Source organism: Epinephelus moara, chromosome 14, assembly GCF_006386435.1.
Source record: "Epinephelus moara isolate mb chromosome 14, YSFRI_EMoa_1.0, whole genome shotgun sequence".
Lineage (NCBI taxonomy): Eukaryota > Metazoa > Chordata > Actinopteri > Perciformes > Serranidae > Epinephelus > Epinephelus moara.
Genome location: NC_065519.1, coordinates 24,586,053 through 24,611,675, shown reverse-complemented (window position 1 = coordinate 24,611,675; position 25,623 = coordinate 24,586,053). Strand labels below are relative to the sequence as shown.

The window sequence follows — 25,623 nt, the reverse complement described above, 5'->3', positions numbered from 1 at the left end:
TGTTTGATAGTAGGTTTTCTCTCTGGAGGGGCAATACCACGGCAGCATGTGGTGGATGTTACCCACACCACCAGTGTGAGGCAGGATGAATCTGTGTCATTTGTTACTTCTGCCTTAAACATTTAAATTAAAGGTTCAGTTTGGTGCATGGTTTCTTTGTGATGGAAGTGGAAACTAGTAGATGCTGTGGTGGTAATTTTGAGAGGAGACTGGAACTAATTTGATGGCAGGGTAACTTGTGTGTTAGCAGTGTATGGCATTTGAATAAAACACAAAGACTTCAGGTTTGTATGCAAATATTGTATAAAAATTTAATGTTGCTGTCGATGTTAGCATGCTTTAAAAATCAACTAAAATCAGGAGAAGCATTGAAATCACAAAGTGACGTGTGAATATAAAGTACAGCAGTGCTACTTACTCTTTTTTTTGCCCATTTTTCCTATTTTCTTAACAAAATAGAGGTTCCTCGATGCCTGATGGCACGTCATAAAGAGGAGCAAAGCTCGTTGACGACTCTTGATTTTGTCTCCTTCACCGGGAGCAATAAGCTATTATTTACAGAACACTTTGTACATCAAACACTCAGTCATGTAAACCAAACAAACCAGAACTGACTCATTTGTTCATTCATTCACACACACACACACACACACACACACACACACACACACACACACACACACACACACAGAAAGGCATTCACACTTCACTCCATTTTTAAGTGTGCAATGATGAAATGAAGACATCTCAAACACACATCCTGAAGGCTGCTTATACTCACTATCATCACACTGATAAACTATTAACAAAGTTCTTATTTCCCATCACAGCATACCAGGAAATGTCTTAGTCATAGCTGTAAAAATCCATCACCCCTGCTCACAACTAACACACTGTCCAGAGAAAAGATAAAACACGGCACACTAACTGCTCCTCCTCCCCATATCAGGTTCATTGGCCAGCACACTCAATTCATAGGAAGCCCACAGCTATATGAATGTATTCCAAAACAATATTCACAGCTATTTACATGAGGCATGTTTGTTATATAAAAACTGGAGCGTTCCAAAAGTGACAGGTAACTTGAGAGTAAAGTTCCTGACTGGAAATAATGAGGCAGTTCATGTAAAAAGCACAGTTTGTATGCGTCTCAAGAGCGCTTCAGTTCAGAGAGTCTGCGGAGGAGCTGCTGCTGTCGGGATTTGAGGCGCTTCTTCTCCTGGAGCTGCCGTTTCTCTCTGGTGTGCAGGTCCGCCAGGTACTCTGTCGCCTGGGTCAGGATGGCCACCTTCGGAGTCTTTGCCGACTCCAAACCAGGAATCTGATCCCGCAGGGCGAGGAAACGGGACCGAAGATCGTTCCTCCTCTTCCTCTCGAGGAAGTTGTGGTTCCGCCTGCGGTCAGTGTCCTCTGCGTCTGAGTTCTGGGGACTATCTGAGGGGGAGCCGGGCGGGGAGGCACCAGCAGAAGAGCCTGACTGATGACTGGATCCTGTGCAGGAACGCTTGCTTTGGGGCTCTTCTTCATACTCCTCATCTTCATCCTCCTCCTCCTCCTCCTCGGGTTCTGGTTCGCTGTCTGGGGAGCGGGCGGCGTAGTTGTGCTGCTGCCGGTGGACGGACATGTGGAAGCGTTTGGGGCAGGGGTCGGCCCGGACCGTGATGGTCACTGGTTTTCTGACGTTCACCAGCCGCACCCGGTTCTGCTTGCTCTCCACGGTGACCACGTCGATCTCCTCGTCATCATCTGGAATCACATATGAAGTACTCATCAATACATGTAGAATAAAGGTTTTAAAGGCATGTTTCAGTGCCATCCTTTCCCAAATACTCTACTGGCCAGTCAAGCTGAATGAAAATGTTACTAAACTGACTACAAGGAAGTGCATTCCTCAGCCAAGCCTGCAGATCACTACTCCCCCATCTGAGGAGGGCAGAGCAGGAGCTGAGGTGTTAACAGCAGTGGTCATCTATGCCAAAGCTTGCAGGAATTCAGGCTTTTGTCTTTGAACACTGAGCATTCATCAACAATTTAAATGAGGAGATCTGCTGGCAGGGGGCACACCCTAATTTGGAAAATGTGAAAGAGTTACTCTCACGGTGTGTCGCTGTGTGTGTAGTAGTAATAAATCACCAGGACCCGGTCACCCCGCCCCTCTACCGCACTCTGATTGTAATGCAGAGCCGGTGGATGATATTGAAAGGGGGAAATTCAAGTCAAAGTGACGGGGGCGCGGTTTTTAAAAGACTGCATGGGAATTCAGAGCGAGCATGTGGCGCATTGTCAAAGTGAGGGTAAAAAATCCAGCTTTAAGGTGACTGACTGTGTCGTACTTGATAACCCCTCTGCACCACAGACCACAGTTATGCAACAGCAGCCCAGCTATCCAAATTACGCATTGTTAGAGGGCAATATAATCCTGAGGCAGGGTAAGGGTGGGGCAATTTAAAGCATGACTGCTTCCTTACCAGAGGAATCAGAGCGAGACTCAGAGCCAGACGACGCCGGCTTTCTGCAGCTGCTTGCCGGGAAGGTGAGAACAGCCGCGGGGTCGACGCAGTCTGTCGCCGAGGCGGCGTGCGGGCCACTGGGAGAGACGCACTGCGCTTTGCTCGGTCTCACGGAGATCTGAGCCACCGGGGAGACACCGGTCTGTGCCGCAGCCGACACTCTCCCGTTGACCTTCTCCAGCTGCTTGCTGGCAGAGAAACTACTCCACATGCAGTCCTGGATGATGATGGAGCTCAGGTTGCCGAAAAGCTCCTCCGTGTCCGGGATGAACTGACCCTCGCACTCCTCGTCCTGCCCCAGGACTTTGGACAGCCAGTTGAGCTTGTCTCCCGGCGAGAGGTGCAGGGCACCACCGCTCAGAGTCCGGGTGGGAGACATGGGAGGGGTGGGCAGCAACTCGAACTTTTTCCATATGTCCTCACTCGGTGCGGTCGACTTGTAAAAATCCTCCTCTCTGTCGAAATCATCGAGGAAATAGTGCTGGTAACAGTCGAACTCCATGTTCCCAGTTAATAAATCCTCCAGAGTTTATTCCCAGAAATGATCAAATGACACCAGTGGCCTCTGAAGAACGTCCTGTACAACCTGAGGGGGGAATATCACAGTGATTAGCAATGATCCTTTTAAAGTGGCTCCCATCAGATGTAAGATCACATTTCAAGTGTCCATCTAATGGGCTATTAGGACATCACATCCCTCTAACAGCCTACTTTCTACAAATGGGACCACATTAATAATTGATTGCATCTTGCGGATGCTCCTCTTGCAGGGATGGACAAACTGTCCGGGCACACAAGGTTATTACATAACCTATTATAGTATATATATATAATTAAATGTATAATACAGAGGAAGGGGCTGCAGACTTGTACAGGACTATCCTGCGTAAAAGTAACGCGCTGTGGCTGCGTTTCCTGAAATGTAGGCAGCGCTTTGTTTCAGGCAGCAATCATGTGAACCGGCGAAGAAGAAAAGTCACAGCGTGGGTTAACGCGCACAGACAGCCCTCTGTTTAATCACTGGAAACTTTCAAAGGCACACACATGGGTAAAGTACTCACCGGCTCTCCGGAAAATAAAATCCCACAGTGAAATTCAGGGCATTGAAAATCCCCCGGCAGCCAAAGAGCAAAGAGTCCACGGTTCACCGGGATCAACCGGATAAAAGCTGACCGAGTTGTTGCTGGATACAAATACGCGCTGCTGCGATACAGTCCAAACTTTTTTGTTTTAGTCTTGAGTAAAAGAAAAAAAAGCCGGGGCTCAAACAACACACACAAGATCCGCCCCACAATGTGTTATAGAGAGCCACACAGTGCGTTTTTCGCGCCAGTGAGATATCCTGTTATAAGGCGATAAAAAAAGTGCAGGGAGGAGCCTCGGAAATATCTGCAGCGGTAGATCCGGGTAAGCCCCTTCATTTGCATCAGAGGCGGGTGGAGGCGCACAGCCCCGCCCCGTCTACAACACCTATTATGGTCACAATAACTGACAGACTTTGTTATCAATATTTGTTGCTCTCAGTGGAAGTAGAAGGAAACAATGTGTTTATTGTTGCAGGCATTTCCTTTGAGATTTACATTCCCATCCTTCAGCCTGCTTTGCTTGACCATTATATGCTGAATTCTGATTCTACTCTGCCACGTTTAAGAGCACACTATTACACCCTTAAAAGGCTGCATGGGTTAAAAACAACAACCCTATATGGGTAAATTTCACCTACACTGCTAGGTAGCTATTGAATCTAACCCAGCACAGTGGGTTGAAAAGTCTCCCCAAATGCTGGGCAACAATCACCACAATGCTGGGTTAATTCTAGATAGATATTGTTTATTGTCCTTTCGGAAATTTTTCTTGTGTCTGTGGCCGACAGAGAAAACAGAAAAAGATACATAAAACATTACAGTGAAGACACCACAATACAAACACTTGACACTGCAGACAAAACCCTCAGACAATTCATAACATTGGACATTACAATAAAGACAATTTAAACATCCACCAAACAATACAACAGACGATACAATGACGATTCTACCACTTATAGTTAAACATTTCAAGATATAAGAGGCTTTATTGTCAATTCCACAGTTATGTACAGGCATATAGAGAATCAAACAACGCTTCACTCTGAATTGACCCACGATGCAGACAGTTCAAAAGGATAAGTATAAAATAGAGGTGATACTACAAATAAAAATAAATAAGAGCAACCAAGTCGTGCAAAGATGTAACTGCACTCAATGTAAATGTGCAAATATTCAACAGTTTGAATAGCAGCTTGCACACTAGACAAGAACAGTAAATGGTGAATGAGTATACGAGTTAGTTCTAGTCTTAAAAGAATAAAAAAGCTGTGTACACGAAACACTGAAAATGGTGTTGGTTGGAATAAGAACATTTGTAAGTTGTCTTGTGAAAATTTTCTGACAATAACTGTGTTCTCTGTGCCATCACATTGATCTGATTGATGTTGCTGCTACAAGTTGGATTTTTAATCAGTAATCTCCAAACTTTGTGGAATATGTACTGAATTAAATAACATGGAATGTTGGGTTAAATTTACCTCATAAATAGGTTATTATTTTCATGTTTAGTTACAGTAAAATCTGTAAAATAAAATGGTTCAATAGATTACAATTCCAGTAAATGCTTAGATTACTTTGATAAACTGGCCTATAACAACAACGACACACTTATACTGAAATTTTAGAAAGATATTTATTGTTAAGATTGGAAATTCGTAGCAGATTCATTCTGCCTATATCAGTATTAAAAATGGCTGACAACCAATGCAAACACAGCTGTGTCTTTGTTTCCAGTCATCCAGGTCTCATTTCTATGTTGTTACAGTATAAGTTGCCCATAAACAGTTATATCTATTATTCTATCAAACACTATCAAAGACACAAATGAACTGTTCTTGACCTCTAAGTAGGCATTAATAAATGCCATTAATGATGCATGGAGCCAGCCTGAGCGAATGATCAGCACAAGAACTGTACATTTATTCCAATACATTTCCCCCAAGCATCATACTTACCACAAAATAGGGAAGGAAGAAATGAGGGATGGATGGACAGATGAATGGAGTTATGGGAGGGAAGGAAAAGCTGGATTTTTTTCTTTAAATCCTTTAAGTTGTGAAAAAAAAACCTTTTCTCCAAGAGTGACATTTTTAAGGTGGTGTACATTTTAAGAAAAAACAAACTTAATCATTCTCCAAATTCTGACTGCTTGCTTTTTTATTAACATCATTTGTAGTTTTACTTTTAATACTTGAGTACATTTAATATCATCAAACTACCTTTTATACTTAAGTACAGTAAATATCAGGGTCCAGTTGCACAAAACACCTTAAGTTGAGATTTTTCCTTAAAGTCCTAGTTAAAGTTTCCTTAAAGAAAAATCAGTTGCACAAAACACCCTTAAGTCTTCTCCTTAAGATTTCCTTAAAATGTTCACTTAACTATTTATGGTTTTCTCCTTCTCTTGGTCTTATACTTAAGGAATCCCTAGACGGCTGCACAAAAGACCTCAGCAACCAAAGCAATGTAAAAAAAAAACAAAAAAAACAACTTAAGGTACCTGTAAACGTATCTTTACTGCCACACGACTGATTTTATGATGATACTTGAAAAACTAACAGAGGAGTTGTGCAACCAGGAGAGCCCAATGGACACACTTTTGATTTTACACTAAAGATTTCACCAAATTAATTTTTGTTGCAATTTCTTCCTGCAGTTGTTTCCAGTTTTCTGGTATTTGGGGATCAAATTTACTTTGTAGTTTGTGCTTTCTGTGATTGTATTCCTCCAGAAGTGTAATCTTGTCCTCCTCTAACCAAGATGGTTTTCTTGTCTTCTTTTCTTCTGCCATTTTTTCACTATTTAACTTTAAGCCGACTTTGTGAGACAATAACAGGTATCACAAGTGTGAGTTCAATAAAACAAATTATCTCCATGGAAACTTTTACAGTAGTAGTAGTACAGCAGTAAATGAATTAACGCTTTTCCTTAACTAAGGAAACCTTTTAAGGTATTCTCTGCAACTGTGTAAAAAGAAATTAAGCCTTAACGGTCATACTTCAGGAGAAAACTTATGGTGTTTTGTGCAACCGGTCTTCTTTAAGACTTTTACTCAAGTAATATTCTAGGTGACTTTAATTTCTACCAGAGACGTTTCCTGTGAAGATATACTTTTACACAAGTGTAGCTTTCTGCTTCTTCATCCGCGACTGTTCTTTTGGCACTGTCTATCTCTGGCCCCCTTTTTTTTAGCTTTACTATTGTCCAGTTTAAAACATTTGTTAGAAATCAAAAAGTAATCAAATGTAATAAATTACATGACTTTTATAGAGTAATTAAACTAGTGGCATGACATATTGTATGTTTAACAGGATAAATTTCAGGATTGAATTTCCCCTCAGGGGGATTAATAAAGTAAATAAAACTTAAAAAAACAAATAAATAAATAAAAATAACATGTAATCTGTGACCTATAATATTTCAAAAGTAACCTTTCCAGCACTGGCCATAGATCAAATTACTCAGCGATATATGAAGTAAGACTCAGTTCCTCTTTGTCCTGCTGCAGCAGTGAAACAACTTTGTCACAATGCTAATGATGCAATAATAGAGCCGAGGCAAAGAGTTGATTAATTGAACGGGCGTCTGGTGAACTGAATATTTTGATTTCACAAGAGGAGACATTTAAAGATGTCGGCTTGGCTTTTAGGAAATTGTGACAAGGATTTTTTTTTACTATTTTATGATATTTCACACATTAAACGTGTTTTTTTTTTCTTCTGCAATGAGTACTTTTACTTGTAAGTAGCCTACAGTTTGAAATGTAGTACTTGTAACGGAGTATTTTAACATTGTTGGGTTGCTGCTTTGCTCCAGTAAAAGATCCATCTCCCACCACTGCATCCCAGCATCACTAACACATGTTGCTGAGTTAATATTTCACTATAACAGCATAATGCATTTGAAATATTCCACAATGTTGTTACATTCAGCCTTTTTTGGACAGAATTTTGACAGAATTTTTTCTAGTCTGACGTCTCCGCATTGCTATACGAGTCTGTTTCCCTCATCCTGAGGTAAAGCTGACATGTCTCGACCTTGAGGCTAAACATTAGTTTTAAGATGATCCTCTTTTCCTTAATCCTGTTAAAACTGGTAAACCTCAGAAAAGATTTCCAATCCGCCCTTTTTCCAGTGTCCCTTTTTCAGTCTGTCAATTATTACCCATAACCAGCTCAGCTCAGGACATCAGTTAGAAAGAAAGACAATAGCAGCTGTAGAGCAGTTTCATAAAGTTGCATAGGTGTGAAAAGTTGTTTCACAGTATCAACTCTACCATTTGTATCACAAAGGATTGAAATTAAGTGCGGATGGCTCCTCATTTCCATATTCAGTATCTTAACACAGGTGTATTCGATTCCAAGCTGCGAAACATCTCCACAGAGAAGGGTGGAGCGCATGTTTGAATGACCTGCTTTTTAACACAAAAGAGCACAACGAGGACACAAACAGTGGAGTGTCAGCTGTCTGCAGGTGGTGGTGAAGTAAGTAATCCTTTTTTACAGTGAGAGAAAACAAACATGTTAATGTGTTAAGCAAACACTACCATATTGGGTCTTAAATTCTTGTTTACAGGCCACAATAACAGCTCCGCCAGAGAAAGAAAAGACCACCCCTGTATGTGCACTCAACGACCTGGAACATTAAATTATTTTAACCGTGATATGAACATATTGAACAAGGCAATGATTAAGTAGACACATGATTTGTCTGTATATTGTCTGGCGTGAACAAATGCTTTATCCTCACTGGCGAGCAAAAGGTCAAAGTTCTCCAACGTCTCATGAGCAGACAACGCCAGGTCAAAATCATACACCATCCGTGACCTCAACCTCCTCCCGTCTAACATATTGATCCGCTGGGTCCATAGCATGCACGCCTTCTCCTTGATTAAGCATCTCAGTGGACAAAACAAAGAAAAACAGTATCCCTGGTTATATTAGGGCCAAGTTAATGACACTGATTAGTGACGGGCATCTGTTGTCAGCGACCGGCCTGAGGTCTGCCTGAGGCCTCTGATGCTTGGCCTCTTTAAGTGTGTATTGTGGTTAAAGTGGACTAAAAGCAGTATCAATCAATATCGTATCAGACAAAGACGGGAAAGAGAGCTGAGTCACAAATCTGGTGTTTGACTAGAATGACTTGATAATAGGGCTGCAACGATTTGTCGACTATTCGATGACTAATCGACTATTAAAATAATTGGTGACTATTTTAGTAGTCGATTAATCAGTTTGAGTCATTTTTCATAGAAAAGTACTATAAAAGTACCCCAGAATACTCTTCTTGCACCTTCTTACATTCAGATATTGGCAGCTTTACACACTCTCCCATGACGGTGAACTAAAACCCTTTGGTGTGACTACGAAACAAGACATTAGATAACATAATTTTGGGGTTTGGGAGAGACGGGCCGACATTTGTCAACATTTAACACATTTTTTGCTAAAATGATTAGTCGACTAATCGACGGAATAATCGACAGATTAGTCGACAATGAAAATAATCATTAGTTGCAGCCCTACTTGATAACATGCCCAAGGCCAAAAAACAAAAAATATATGCTTTTTTAAAGTGTACAGGGATATCAAACCTCCAATTTCATGACAACAGATACACTTTGAATCACTCCACAGCAGCCAATCATGTTGCACGAGCAGGAGGGAAACATGCATTTGGCAGGTTACACCGTCAGATGCTTGCTAAGGACTCAAAAACAAAAGTTGACAAAACTTTCCCATCATTAAGTAGTGATTGTAATAGTCTAGACCACCTAAACCTGGACCAATTCATGACCAAGACTAGAGAGTAATGAAACTTAGACAAAACCAGACTGACGGGTTGAGACTCTCAAGACTAGATTGGTGTGAGACCCTAACCCTCTGCATGACACACTTAGAATATGGAACATGCTAACCATATGCACTCTGCACATTGATCTGAAAGATCTACATTTCCATTAAAACGCCCACAGAAAAGAAATGAAGATTCCCCTTCATTCACCTCTTTTATTGCTGTAATGTAATGTATGTGTAGAAATGAGAATGAGAAATGTCTAGATCAAATCGTCAAAAGGCATTTCAGAGGTTTACCTTTGTTTTCCATGAGCAAACAAATACGAACAAAGACTAAGGAGCTAAAATTAACGGAACCATTTTTGTTAAACATTCCTTTTTTGCACAGACTATTAGTGATATCCCCGCAGTTGTGTTTTGACCGGTCTTGAAGTAAATTCCTGAGCCCTCTTAGTCTGAGACAGACACAAGGCCAGGTAAAAATGCATTTGAAATGAGACGGAGACCTTCAAGAAGACCAATGTCGAGTACTGCAACACTGTCAGTAGCTGCTCTGAAGCTTTTGAAATCACACACAGCAGTTGGCCCAGTTGCCACAATATCATAGATGTTCGTATTTCCATTTTTCAGAACACTCTTTGGCCTTCTGGTCCACGTTGGCTTAAAAATAGAGATTTAAAGTGCACTCTTAAGCTTGGAAACAGAAAGTGACCAAACACTCTGACCCCAAAGTCCATTCAGTAGCTGTTAAGGAGCTTTAAATCGTGTTGCAAGATCTGCCCAGTTGCATAAAATTACAAAAACGTACATTTCAACTAAACCTTTCAATCTCAGTTGAAACAGATAGTTTAGAGACTTGGAGTTAGGACTCAGGATCTTGAAGGAAAGACTTGAGACTTACCTGTGACTTGCATAAGAGTGATTTTGCTCCACAAATGACCAGGCAAACTCAGAATTATTTTGGAAATCCATTTTCTGCTGCAGGAACACTGATGTTCATTTCCCACACATGACTATAAGTCTGTTTATCTTCTAACTCAACAACTTTGGAGTGAGCTCAAAGGTTTGCTTCAAAATTAATTATCTTCAGTCATTTTAGTAAGGAAGTTGTCTCCACTCTTTTGTAGCCTATGACAGTTTTCAAAGCCGGTTTATGGTGTTCGAATTTATTGTTGTAATAATTTTCTAATGTTGCCTTCTTGGGCCAATTTCTCTTAGATAGAGGTTTTAATCTTAGCGAGACTATTATAGGAACCATTAAAAATTGTAGCGTCTATGCAGAGCAGTGATATCAGTCTAAAATGGATAGTGTTCTGAATCTAAAATAAGTTCAAAAAGAGACATATTCTGGCTAACTTCAAGCTTCACCAATGTGATTCTGGAGTTATTTTGCCCACAGAGCAATGATCATAGCCTGTGGATCCTGTAACTTCACATCCCATAATTACACAGCGGACCAGCCCTCGGTCTGCTATGTTGGGAGTATTTTGTCCCTGCCAAAGAGAAGAAAGAAAAAACTTTGGTCCCATAAAATTCAGATGAGGCCCTCCTCCTCCTCCCCCCTCTCCTCTCTTCTGTTCCTTCATTAAAACATGGAGATCTTTTCCTCAGACGGGACATTGTTGGGGTAACAATGCTTAACACCAACAATAGCCTGCTCCCCAAGTCATCTCCCAGCTTAACTTCAAGTACCCGCCATTGTCCTTTATTGTCATAGTAGCATATGTGTGAGGATGGTAAAAAGGGGGTGCGGGGGGGTCGGGATCCACCTCAGCAGAGTCCTCATGTTGTCCGCAACACCCACTCAGCCGCCTGAAGAATATCGGGCACAATGCAGTGCAGGAATTTGGATGGTTTTTCGAGGATTGTGTGCGGAATTGACCCCGTGTGCTATACAAGGGGGCGTCCTTCTTTTCCCCACGACCTCAGTGACACAGGGATCCCCCTAACCATGACCTCTCACCTCCTCCACCCATTTAGAAAAATACAATCTGTAGCAAAAGTGGGACCAGTCACCCGGAGCTCAGAGAAAAGCCATGCAGACGAGGGAGACGACGTAAATGATTCACACAAGTGTTATTGCTCCCCAGGGATGTAACACACCGTATTCTGACAGCCCCCTTCCTAAAGTACCATGAGAGTGTGATCGGCAGGGTGCCAGCTATACCTGCTGACAGCTTTCAAGCACCAAAGATCTATATCTAGCAGTGCATGCATTGAGCTTTAACTGCTGATGTTATCACTTATCTTTTATTTCCTCCTCAGCAAAGTGCAAGTTTACAGCAAATATCATTAGATATGAGACGCCTACAGTCTAAGGTCCTGACCTTTCTTTAGCATTAAAATATTGCTGTTAAAGGGACAGCTCACCCCCAAATACACATTTTTCCTTTTACCTGTAGTGCTCTTTATCAGTCTAGATTGTTTTGGTGTGAGTTGCAGAGTGTTGGGGATATCAGCTGTAGAGATGTCTGCCTTCTCTTGAATATAATGGAACTAGATGGCATTCGGCTTGTGGTGCGCAAAGCAGCAAAAAAATACATTTAAAAAAACTCAACACCAATGCCTCTCCCCAGAAATCATGACCCTGTTACTCAAGATAATCCACAGATTTTATTGTGAGAAGTTTCATGTAGGTACCATTTTCTTTCTACCCATTTAACAGTATCATAGCAGAAGGAGAAGGAAGCGTACATCTACTCATGGACGAGAGGCTTGTATTTGTAATGTTACCTAGCTCAGTTATGTTAGGTTAGCTAGCAGTAGATGCACATTTTGCACAGTGATACAGTTGGTGGGTGTAGTTTCATTAATAGCACTGCAGGTAGGAGGAGAAAAACATATTTTTCATTTCGGGATGATCTGTCCTTTTGAATGTTCACAGGACAACCACACCTCTCAGTTCATGGTAAATACGGAACATGTTCATACCATCAATACATTGGTTTCTCACACTAGTGTAATGTTTTCTGATCAAGGTGTGAGATCAACAAACTCTGAATAACATGTGCAAAAGGAGTGAGCTCATCATGTGAAGTACAAACATAGTAACAGCTGAAGAGCCACATTCTGAGTGCAGCCCTCACTGCAGCACATGTGGACTAAGTTGGGCTGCCACCTGGTGTTTGCTATGTGTAAATAACTGAGCTAAGAGCTGATGTCTTTACTCACATACTGCTGTGAATGGCCCAGTGGTAGAGGGAGTATTTGGATTCTTTACATAGGTAAAAGTAGAATTATAACAAGTAAAATCTTGCATTCAAAACAGGAAATGGCATAGAAGTATTATATGCAAAATGTACTTAAAGTATGAAAAGTCAAAGTGCAGATGCGCCCTCTGAGAATTAGTTTATTAGCATTGCTAATGATGATAATTCTTGCTGTTGTGTAAATAGGATTTTACATTCTTGATTCACTGTTAAGTAGTAATCCCCAGCAGTGCATCATATTTTATAAGACAATCATGAGTGTATTTATGTGAAAACTAAATCAGCAAAGAAAATAAATATGCTGACAAACATTTATAATGGAGCAAAAAGTACACACATAAAGGGGAAAAAATAATAAGGAGAAACCCAAGTAAATATTCAAAGTAAGAGTATTCTATAATTATGCTTAGGTGTAGTATTTGAAAGAATATATTTAGTAATATTCAACTACTGGAATGACCTGACTCCAGTGTGACAAACAGGGAGACAGATAAGGTTCAAAGAGTGATCATGACAGATCAGACTGTTAAACAGGGATACTCAGTAGCTTTGCCTGGGAGCCACCTTTGTTAAATGACAGGAGAGGGGCCAGTTAATGAACACAGATTAATAATATTTATTAGTGCATATTATAAATGAAATGCCCATTTTCAACCTTTCAGCACTTGCTTCACCCACTTATCTTTGCCAAGAGGCAAATCCAGTAGCAGCAGGGGTGCACAGATCGGGTGTACGCAGGGGTGTTCCTAGGATTTGAGGGTGTAGCCTGGACTTTTATGAGGAAAACTACCTCTGGCACCTTTTTTGATAAACAAACTTTATTTTTATGTTCTTTATATCCACTCTGGCACCTTAGTTACATTCAAAGTATATAAAATGAAAAATCCCGCAATGAATCAGTTTATTTTCATTGCAAATTAGAAAATGGTCGTTAGGCCACCCTGCACCCTAACATGGGCCAGATTTGACCCAAGGGCTGTAAGCTGAGTATCACTGTTTTTAAAGATCTCACAAAGATTGACATACCTCTGCATATGGCTAGTATTGACAATATACCAGACAGAATTCAGATCTTCTGGAAATCCCTGTGACTAAAATCACTGTGATCAAGCTCAGCCTTCAGTATTACGCACTGTTACTACTGTCTGATATCTTTTAATGTTTATTTTTAATACACATGACTTGAATCATACAGACGAATAAGAATTTTATCTAATCTGCTATTGAAATTACAGAGCCCGGCATGCAGTCCTTGTTACAGCACAGCACGTTGTAGTGTACACTGATGTCCAGTAGATGGCGCCATGGTGAAAGTTTTAACCTCATTACAAACTGCTCTTCAGCCTCCAGTAGTGGAAAGTACAGTTACTCCAGCCCACTGTTCATACTTTGTGGTTCTTGACCTGAGTATTTCCATTTCATTACATTAGAGCTGTACATTACTTTTCAGATGTTTACAGTGACTGCTGTTTGATTTGAGCACATTACATTTGTAATGAACTGCAGTGTTGAGGCTTGATACTCTGGATTAAACTGTTTTGTTTTTAACTTGCTTTAACTGGCCTTTTTTTTTTTTTTTTTTTTTAACATTATTGTGAGTTGCGGGTCTGTGGGCAGCTGAGTGAAGTGGAGCCTGAGGCGGAAGCAACGGTTAGCCCCGGTTTTACTACAGGCAGATTCACTCGCTACAGGGGCAAGGAAATAAAACCTGAACAGCCAATCAGAGTGATCTGATCGAAAAGCTGCCAACGCCGAAGTGCCGACGGTGCGGGACACACTGCAAAAACTAGGCCGACAGACGCTCACCGACGGCCCGACTTTGGCCGTCGGCTTGGTGTGTCAGGGCCATAAGGTCTGACAGTCGCTCTGAGGATTTCTTCCTGGTACCTAACAGCAGTCAGTGTACCGCTGGCTATGACATGGAGGTCTGTGTGACCCTCCAAGGATATGCCTCCCCAGACCATCACCGACACACCAGTGAACCGGTCATGCTGATTGATGTTACAGGCAGCATAATGTTCACCATGGCATCTCCAGACTCTTTCACACCTGTCACATGTGCTCATTGTGAACCTGCTGTAAACCAATGTGAATGGGGCGCCAATGGCAGACCAGCCAATTCTGGTGTTCTCTGGTGAATGTGCTGTACGGTGCTGGGCTGTGAGCACAGGTCCCATTGGAGGACGTTGGGCCTTCATGCCACCCTCATGGAGTCTGTTTCTGACAGTTTGGTTAGAAACAGGCTGTGCTGGGAGACTGTGACTGTGCTGGGAGACACAGCAAACCTTCTTTCATATCTTGCCACTTGTAACTTTCATTTGCAGGTGAAACTGATTCACAATGACTTGTGCTTCCTATATGGACAGATTGATATCCTTGAAGTTTAACTGACTTGGTGTTATACTGTGGCCATTAAGTGTTCCCTTTATAACACACTGACAATGGGCATCCTGCATAATGGCCATTTTTACTTTTGATGCATTTGCTGCTCATGCTTCGGCTATTTACTTTAAGTCTTTGCATACAGAACCGTTTCTTTGTATATTGTAAATTTAAACTTTTCTGCAAATTTGCTCTTGAGCTCAAATTTAAATTCTAGTTTACCTTGTACTTGTGGCATATGTAGGCTACATTTGACTATTTTTTCAGAGTCCACCTACACACCGAGCAACAAACACTTAATGAAAACTTAGACTATGCTTTTATTTATCTTTGAATCCTTCTAATACCTCTTTAGTAATTCACAACATAGAAAACCTTTGACTCCACAAATTTGTAATCTCATTTACACAGCAAATGGTTTGCTAACATTAGCTAACACTGGCCATCATAAGCTAGTGGTCATACCAGATCTCTTAGTGAACTAAATTTATCCAGGGTCTGTTTTATTGCTTGTGAAGTCACATTCAAGAGAGTAATTTACGATTATTATTTCTTAAAAGTTACATATTGTCACTTTTATGTTGTAAATCTTTTGTCAATAGAGATTTAAGTGAATGAAACTTTAAAATTCTGACAAATCTCGGAAGAAAATGCTGGCATTGTACATTTCTGCCACAAATATGTTATTTTACATGCGTATCATATCAGCGGTGATGTGCACAGACATTTTGCCCCACAGATGCTCAAGTGGAAAAACAGGCATACTATCCACAATTTGTTTTTTCAACAAAATATTTGCACCTGAAATGCACCCTGCAGGGAGGTTTCTGCCAGCATCAGAGGGTTTCTCGAGCCTAAGGCTTAAGTACATACAATAAATTTGTGCACAGTAATGAGCTGGTGAAACGACTGTCTAGCTTACGTGTGAGGTGTCTAAATAGCTATACTATATACAAAATTAGCCACTGCTACACACACACATTCACTTTCTACAATTATCTTTTACTTATAACAGGCAACAACAAAGTAAACAGTGCCACATTGTGCATCCTTTTGTGGTCTATAAAGTAAATAACCATCACAATCAACAAATCTTAACACATAATTGAAAAATGCCGTTCTCTGAATTAATAAAATAATAAACCAACCAATCCCTCCAAACTACAAAGTTGGCCTGTGTTCAGTCACAAAAATCAGGGTAAGTGCGTTCTCCTCTCCTCTCCTCTCCTCTCCTCTCCTCTCCTCTCCTCTCCTCAATACACTCACTGGCCGATTTATTAGGTACACCTCTTCAACTGCTCATTAACGCAAATAGCTAATCAGCCAATCACGTGGCAGCATCTCAATGCATTTAGGCATGTGAACATGGTCAAGACGACCTGCTGAAGTTCAAACTGAGCATCAGGATGGGAGAGAAAGGTGATTTAAGTGACGTGAAACGTTGGTGCCAGTATTTCAGAAACTGCTGATCTACTGGGATTTTCACACACAACCATCTCTAGGGTTTACAGAGGATGGTCCGAAAAAGAGAAAATATCCAGTGAGCAGCAGTTCTCTGGGTGAAAATGCCTTGCTGCCAGAGTTCAGAGGAGAATGGCCAGACTGGTTCAAGCTGACAGAAAGGCAACAGTAACTCAAATAACTGCTCATTACAACCAAGGTATGCAGAAGACGGATGGATGGTGTGCCAAGCTGCAGACCAGTGTTCGAGCCCAACAAACAACAAAACTAGTTATGATTTGTTGAGTCATTGCTGTGTTTCCTGTGGCTTTTAGCCCCCAAACATGGGTGTTCTTTAGGCACCCATTGCTTTGTTCTGAGCAGCTTTTCAGGCATGAACAGTGGTTGTGTTTCTTCTGAGACACCGCTGCTTCTCCTGCTGGAATAGTGCCCCCCCAAACAAGTATTTTAAGCCAAACGTGAGCTTTTCCTAACCATAACCATAACCAAATGGGGTTTGTGCCTGACCCTAACCACAGGTTAACCACAGTGTTGTTGAAACATAAAGTTTAAATGTGTCCACTACATAATAATGTGCAAATGTAACATATCAGTGACAATGAGAGAAGCAGGACAAAGAGTCCATCCCAATTTGAGCAGATTCTCGGTGGCCAGCATCATCAGGACATTCAGAGAGGTAATTGTTTCTGGTTGTACAACATTTGTCATACAGAATACTATACTGTCAGTACTGTAATGTTCATTACAATACTATTCTTACTGGCTGCATATGTTTGTAAGTGCATTTTTCCCTTTGTAGAATTGAAAGACGACCAAATGAGGGTGGAAGGACTGCTCTTTTCTCCCAACGAGACACTTCTATGTAGTATACTATGTGCACTATGTACTTATTGGTGTAGTGCGCAAATTCCAACAGGGTAGTGTTGTCTCAAACCAAACACCGTGGTTGTGCACTTACCGGAAATGACGACCCTAAATTCAGCATTCACATTATCGTTCGCGGTACCAAATCATTACAGACTGCTAAATTAACCCAATAAACATACTGCTGGCTTATATCCGACAACAGTATAGTGGTACTTAGTGCAAAAAACACATGTATATTTGTATAATGCAGTGACGTTCACGGCCACACAGTCCTAGGCCACCATTTCCAGTTTGAAAAGTGGTCCCTCCCCTTCCGCTCCGTAGCCAAGATGGCGACCATTGAGGGCGAGAAGTGACCATAGTTCCACACTCAGCTTCTTGACCATTTTGAGTGCACCATTCGGGTACTCATAGTGCACTGCATTTTTTCATACTTCTCAGTGTGAAAACACTTATGCACTCAGAATATCAAGTGTAAATACAGAAGTACGCGATTTGAGACACAGCAAATGTCAACTTTGATGGAATCTGTCTCTGTCAATTATTGATCGTGTCCTCCAACGCAACAGACTTAGCATGAAACAAGTATATAGAGTACCCTTTGAGTAGTCTGGAAATCCTATGAGTAATGCAAATGGCCCAACTCGAGGGGCGGCACCAAGCATGCATTTGAAAATATCACTGTATGCAATTGGATAACACTACAACCAATCAGAACAATACACGGGGTGACGTATCCAGAGCACTACCAGCGGAGCTAACTGGTAGATTAGACTCTTGCCGTATCCGGTCGGCAAAACAGCAAAAATGTCCTTCTTGCAAAGGAAAGACTCGAGCGCCGTCTTCTGTTCCTTTTTTAGAGAAAAATCCAAGTCTAACTCGTTCATTGTAGCGGCCAAAGCCGTTTCAAACAACTGATGTTCATCCGTAGCCATCTTGCAATGTTTACTGACTGATTTCGGACTTCATCAATCAATCAATCAATCAATTTTATTTATAAAGCCCAATATCACAAATCACAATTTTCCTCACAGGGCTTTACAGCATACGACATCGTTGCAGCGCTGTCGTCGTCTGCTTAGCTCGCCTCTGGCCCGCCTATATCAGATACACCGATGTGATTGGTGCAGCTCGGCTCCAACGGCATGGGTAATGAGCATCATTACTGATTGCCAGAGTGACTCGCTGAGCAAATTCAAATTGTGCTCTAGCGAGAACTCTGGATTTCCAGGGTACCCTTTGAGTGCAACTCTGCAAGAGTCAAAGATCTAAGATATCAGTATGTGCAGGTAAGTGTTGCAGTTTCTACTTTTACAGGACTGTAAACTTGATTGTAATGTAGGTAAATCTGATGTGCATACTGTAAATACACTATTGCAGAAGTCTGTCTTTCTGTATCACTTTCTGTACTAAACTACTTTTTGTCTATTTTTATGGAGAGTGTTTGAACTGGACTCATGGAACACACATGGAAAGGCCCCATGAATACATTTTCATAGATGAAGCAAGGTTCAATTTGGCGAAAAGGAGGCGGAGAGGCAGGAACATAATTGGTCAACGTGCCATTGTGGAAGTCCCTGGCTGGCATGGTGGCAATTGGGGGGGGGTTCTCCACCGTCATGCAAACCTGGGGCCATATAACACTGAACATCTCCTTTTTATTTCTGCGTGGTGGTGTCCAGGATATTACGGCTACATGTGAGCAGCTGGGTCAGCAAGCAGTGCATCCTGTATATGTCATAGTTTGGGACAATGTGAGCTCTCACCATGCTGTCCTGATACGTGAGTGGTTCACCAACACCCAGCGTTTCATCAAGGTTTTCCTTTCAACTTACAGCCCCTTCCTGAATCCAGTAGAAGAGTTTTTCTGTGGGTGTGACCGAGAGTCCTACACCAGGGGGACTTTATTGGAGCCAACTGAACAGGCCTGTGATGATATAATTGTGGAATTTGTCAAGGCTGGGTTTGGCACACCAGAGTGTTTTTCCCCCGTTGTCTGCCAAGGGAAAATGTTGCCTGTGACGTGGATGAAGTCCTCTGCCTGACCCCGCAAAAATACATGATGGAAAATGAATCTCAGTGACTTTGACTGCGCAGTAATGTGCTTTTCATTTATTTTTTTTATTTTTTCTGATATTTTTTTGCTAAATGCATTTACATTAAACATTTTCTGTTAAGGCCCTGACACACCAAGCCGACGGTCGGCCGTCGACCAAAGTCGGGCCGTCGGTGAGCGTCTGTCGGCCTAGTTTTTGCAGTGTGTCCTGCACCGTCGGCCCTTCGATGTTCGGCCGATTGAGCATGTTGAATTGGCGGCGGAGCTAGTCAGTGAAAGAGATCATTGTGAGCGGCTGTTTAGGTTTTATTCCCTCGCCTGTATCTGCCTGTAGTGAAACCAGGGCTAACCGGTGCTTCCTCCTCAGGCTCCACTTCACTCAGCTGCCTGACAGATCCACTGCTTCTTCCCACTTTAACCTGAATAACAAACTGGAGCTAGCTGGGAGCATGACCAGAGAGAAACACAGCCAGTTAGCCTCCGCTAGCTTCCCAGCTAGCGCAGCATGACGGAGGGATGCACAGCGAGTTAGCCAGGGCTAGCTGAGAGCAGCTAGCACAGCATGACGGAGGAAGCACAGCCAGTTAGCCTCCGCTAGCTTCCCAGCTAGCCCCAGCTCTCCGTTTGGATCCAACCTGAGAACCGAGCCCTGGATTGTTATTCAGGTTAAAGTGGGAAGAAGCAGCAGGTTTATCGGACAGCTGAGTGAAGCTGAGTGAAGTGGAGCCTGCGGAGGAAACACCGTCTGAATGTAATAGCCAGTGGAGGTGCTGCGGTGCTCGGCTACACAGATTGGTAACACCTCGGCTGTTAGGATGTACCACTCTGTCACTCCGCTCTCTCTCACGCAGGTGCAGAATGTACGTGCCACTTGGCCGTCAGGTGTAGTCCACGTGTGTTCAAATGCAACTGACACAGGGCGACGTGAGATAGACGACGCAACAGTTGGCTTTCGTCGCCACTAGTTCTTTGATGTCGGTTTGGTGTGTCCGCACCTTTACAGTTACTACATGCCCAGGGTGCTAAATTATTTTATGTAGTGTCTACTCTGAGTGGCTCTATGGTAAATATATTTTTACTTGCTATGTGTATGATCTGAATACAATGTTTGGCTTTGAACACAGGATAACTGGTTTTGAGGTGATAGTTTGATTGTGATAGAAAAATCTGGGGTTTTGTGAATGTAGTTTGAATTTTAGGATTTGTTATTAAGGTTTTTGGAAAATGGGTGGAGAACTCAGGAAATTGTTCCCTTTCGGTTTCATCTTGACACACTAAGACACACGCCTCAAAAGTTTTTTACCTTCACTCATGTTTTCAAGGCTGAATGTGAACAACATTTTGTGCTGGCACAAACTCTGCGTTAGTGTTACTATTTTTCTCTATTGCTGAAACACGTTTTTTGGAGGAAGACCTCCTTTTCTCAAAACTCTACACACAAACCACAAAAACACACACACAAACTGCTAAACTTCTCTTGGATTCCTTTCCCGATGCCTTCTTTTCACCAAGTTGAACCCTGCCTCATCATTGTAGAGGAATTCATGGTTCTCGGCAGCCGCATCCAGCTCCAGAACTCTCTGAAACAGACAGCACGACAGTATCAGAGCAGTCAATACATGATCGTGTGAGACAATGTAAAGAAACACTGTAACTGCATCACACAGTATTACAGGTGCAATACTGTGTCAGTGCTGGATATAGGACTTAATTGCACATAGTCATGGCGCAGCTCCTTGACCCTGGCCAAATTCCTTTCAAAGGGCACCCTATACACTTGCTTCATGCATACTGCATTGCGCCGTAGGACACGGTCCAGTGTGCTGAGGCTGACAGAGTTGATGGTCTGGAACACCACTTGGTCTTAAATCACCTTTCTTTGGATTTGTTTTAGGGTGATAGCGTTGTTCTCCAGAACCATGTTCACAATGGCAGTCTCCTTCTGAGCTGTGAGCAGACGTGCCCTCCCACCTGCTTGTGGTAATATTTCATTTCTGCAAAAGATCCAGATACAGCAACATACATTACGTGTTGTATAGACAAAGTAGGAATGCAGTTCCCAATCTCATACATATGTGCCATACTGTAGAACATGCTTTGTTTACAGCACAGTACAACGGTCCACTTACAAAACTATATTCTACAGTAATCATTGACTGTGTTTACAAGGTGTTTAGTATCCCGGTTTTGAGGCTTATCCGGGATATGACGTTTACATGGAACACAGAGAAACCCGGTTATTCATATCCCTGTATACATGATGAATACCAGTAACCCGTTTTCTGATCACTGCATCCTATCTGCGCAGGCGTGTGTTACGTCTTTTACGTCTTTTGTTTACAACAGATTGAACGGGAAATGTGATATATTTATTATATTTAGAAGTAAGACAAAAATGAGACCTCTGTGGCTTCTAGCGGGCTTAGTGAGGTGAAAAACCAGCATCACATAGCTTGTCCGCAACAGACTTGAATAGGTCGTCATTTCTCTATCTTCTGCCGTCTAAACATGTAGTTATGTTGAGTTCTTTCATCATTTTCAGGCAAAATTCAGTCTCTTCATTGCTCCAAAAATGGGAAGCTCTCGTTGCCGCCATGTTGCTTGTATATCTGGTGCGTCACTCTGGCACCTGCGCACACGGCGGGCAGCCATCAGACACCGGGATAAGGCGTATACATGCTCCAGTATCCTGGCTTCTATCAGAGTACTCCAGGTGGCAAAACCGGGTTTCTTGAAACTGGGAAAAGGGCATAACCCGGTTTCTGAATTCGAAGGTTAAAGTGGGAAAAAGCAGCGGGTTTGTCGGGCAGCTGAGTGAAGTGGAGCCTGCGGAGGAAACACCGGGATTGAATGTAACAGTCTGTGGAGGTGCTGCGGTGCACAGATAGGTAACACCTCGGCTGTCAGGATGTACCACTCTGTCACTCTGCTCTCTCAAGCAGGTGCAGAACGTACGTGCCACGTGCGTACGTGTTAGATGTAGTCCATGTAGTGTGTTCAAATGCAACTGACACAGGGCGACGTGAGGCGACGTGAGGCGACGTAGACGACGCAACAGTTGGCTTTCGTCGCCGCTAGTTCTTTGATGTCAGTTTGGTGTGTCCGCACCTTAAAGTAGATGTGTGTGTTTGAAGTTCAGCAGAAGCGGTTTAGTGATCTGGTACATAAGTCAAGGATTATGCACATTGTGCTTTAAGTTCTGATTTGTATGTGTACAGTAAGCAGCCTCTTGCACTCCACCCCCATTTTGTAGCGAAAACGCCTAAAATGACATACCCAAATTAAATTAAAACAATGATGTTGTTTATGACACAGAAACACCATAAAATATCACCAAATAAAGCCATATGAAACGTGAAAGTTGTGATCCCACTTTCTAGGCGGTATATCTCAGCCAAAAATAGTGGTAGGAGTGAGACTCTTGCCTTTTATAAAAGATGTAAGTCTCCACACCAAACATCACGCGGTTTGATGACGTAGTGTGCCTGTGAGATACCATTTAACAGAGGGGGGAGTGGAGTTAGAGAGGTTAAGAAAAACTGTAACTACATGCCCTGGATGCTGTGTCCTAAATTACAGTATTTTATGTAGTGTCTAACGAATGCTCTGGTGTGAATATATTTTTACGTGCTGTGTGTATGATCTGAACACATTGTTTGGCTTTGAACACAGGATAACTGTTTTTGAGGTGATAGTTTGATTGTGATAGAAAATTTGAATTTTAGGATTTGTTATTAAGGTTTTGAGAAAATGGGTGGAGGTCTCAGGAAATGTGTTTTAGCAATACAAAAACTGTGATAGAGGATTTATATGAGACACATGTTCCCTTTCTGTTTCATCTTGACACATTAACCTGCATCTCTCTCTCTGTCTCTCTCTCTGTCTCTCTCTGTCTCTCTCTCTCTCTCTCTCTCTCTCTCTCTCTCATTGTGTCATGCGGATTACTGTTAATTTATTACGCTGATCTGTTCTGTACGACATCTATTGCACGTCTGTCCGTCCTGGAAGAGGGATCCCTCCTCAGTTGCTCTTCCTGAGGTTTCTACCGTTTTTTTTCCCCGTTAAAGGGGTTTTTTTGGGGAGTTTTTCCTTATCCGCTGCGAGGGTCATAAGGACAGAGGGATGTCGTATGCTGTAAAGCCCTGTGAGGCAAATTGTGATTTGTGATATTGGGCTTTATAAATAAAATTGATTGATTGATTGATTAACACACACGCCTCAAATGCTTTCCTCCTTCAGTCATGTTTTCAAGGCTGAATGTGAACAACAGTTTGTGTTGGCACAAACTCTGTTTTAGTGTTAACTTGTCTTGTTTGGAGCAGAAGCAGCACAGTGCCTCAGCCAAGAGGTGGCATCGTGTTTTAACTTTCAGAATGAGACAGATATAATATGAGAGGGAAGGCACATCTTGTTTTAGCTGCTTTGCCTACTCTGTTCTGTTTGAAGTGGGTGTGCAAATAGAGCAAACGATTGCGTGTTTGTGTATATTTAGATTGGGGAAACTGGGAAAACAATGCAACCCATTTGGAAATTATGCAATTGACAAATAAAATGCTACAATAAATAGCCTGGGGAATATGGCTCGGTCTACAAACATCAAGGTAAATAAAGGTGATACTGTGGCAGCGGTGTTCAAAGCACTATGTAAAATAAAGACTAAACATAACCTACATAAAATCCATTACTTTCAGTCTAGTATTGAAAAGGAAACACATTGTTTTTCTTGAAACTTTCACCAAGGTGCTGCACTGCAACCTGCAAACCTTTTTAGTATCGCAGAGTCAAAAGTGAAGCTCCCTGGTGCTATCTGGTTTCAAAGAAGCCCCCCAGTTTGACCCACTGCTAATAATAGATGCAAGCTATCCCTCTCTCCACTTACCTAGACTCTTTATACTGTCCAGTATATCAAAAATCAGATCAGCAAGATAGGACTTCATCACCACATGGTCCAGTTTTTATACTTTTACTGATGACTTCTTTCATTTCCAGGGTTTTCTAACCAGTTAAAAAATGTTATTCTCTTGGGTTATGCATAATGAATGATGATAAAACATATTAAGTTATTGTGCAATGTGATACTGTGCATGATACATTTGAAAGGGTCTTTAGATTGACTGGTCTGGCACCCACTTTGGCTCTGTTGGTGACACTGGTTCAGAGAGGGTAAAGACAGCAGACACCCTCTTTGCAGGTCAGAAGCTATATTGATGATAAATCATTCTCACTGTGTATTGGCACTGAGTGTAAAAGTGTAAAAAGTTGACATATGCATAGAACTTACTGTAAGCAAAAGTGGATGGAGACCTTTTTTATATGTCACCCCCTCTCTATCTTTGCAACTATGAACTGTCCAATATTAGAGTCATATGAGTCATGATATTTACTCCTGTGTGTGTGTAGTGTGTGTAAGTACATTATTTATATATTTTTGCTTTTTTGCATGAACAAAAATGTGTAGGCAGTGGATCAACTCTGAGTCATTGAAATGTCATCACTGTCAATCTGATTTAAAATACTTGTGCACAAGTTAATATCTATCTATCTATCTATCTATCTATCTATCTATCTATCTATCTATCTATCTATCGTCCTTCCATCCATCCATCCGTCCGTCAGTCTGTCGGTGGTCTGTGGGTCTATTGGTCTATCTATCTATCTATCTATCTATCTATCTATCTATCTATCTATCTATTTATCTATCTATCTCAGGGGCATGAAGTGGAGGGGGGTAAGGGTGGAAAGGGGGCAGGGACAGCTTGAATGAAAAGTTTTGTTTGCGTTTGTTTTTTACATTTCTAAGAAACAGGTGCCATGACTAAATTAAAAATGGGTAAATAAATCAGTTAAAAGACTACACTTTGTATAAAAAACAATGAAAGCTCTCATAGGCCCCTCTCATCCCCCCTTAAAGGCACTAAATGGTTTAGTTTGCCCCTGCAAAAATATTGGTCTCTTAACGCAACTAGAGCCTCGTGATTGACTGCTTATGCAATATTGTACACTGCCATGTCTTATCCCAAGAGAGGGCAAAAAGCAAACTGACTTTGTAAAATCTATACATATATATTGTACCTATTAGTGTTTTGGTGTTCTGTGGTATTAAGTCTATGTATCGTGGTATGTGTATAGTGGTAGCCTATGTCTATTGTAGTAGATGTGTTGTGGTATATGCACTGTGGTATGTGTATTGTCCATTCCATGTTCATAGTGTATTGGGGTTGTGTGATGTTTTAAACTGTATATCTTTTTATTTAT

The 25,623-nt window shown here is 41.7% G+C and overlaps 1 protein-coding gene and 1 long non-coding RNA gene across 2 annotated transcripts; both read right to left on the bottom strand.

Moving 5' to 3' along the window:
* Nucleotides 1–285: 285 nt before the first annotated feature.
* Nucleotides 286–3,858, bottom strand: LOC126401298 (protein L-Myc-1b-like). The gene is made up of 3 exons (XM_050062468.1): nt 3,572–3,858; nt 2,469–3,096; nt 286–1,746 (listed from the first exon to the last, which is right to left on the bottom strand). The coding sequence occupies exons 2-3, from the start codon at nt 3,010–3,012 to the stop codon at nt 1,151–1,153; spliced, it is 1,140 nt and encodes a 379-aa protein (XP_049918425.1). The 5' UTR covers nt 3,013–3,096; nt 3,572–3,858; the 3' UTR covers nt 286–1,150.
* A 16,995-nt stretch (nt 3,859–20,853) lies between these two features.
* LOC126401397 (uncharacterized) lies at nt 20,854–21,890 on the bottom strand. Its single transcript, XR_007571066.1, has 3 exons — nt 21,771–21,890; nt 21,242–21,362; nt 20,854–20,948 (listed from the first exon to the last, which is right to left on the bottom strand). It is a non-coding gene; the product is annotated as an uncharacterized LOC126401397 (long non-coding RNA).
* Nucleotides 21,891–25,623: the final 3,733 nt, after the last annotated feature.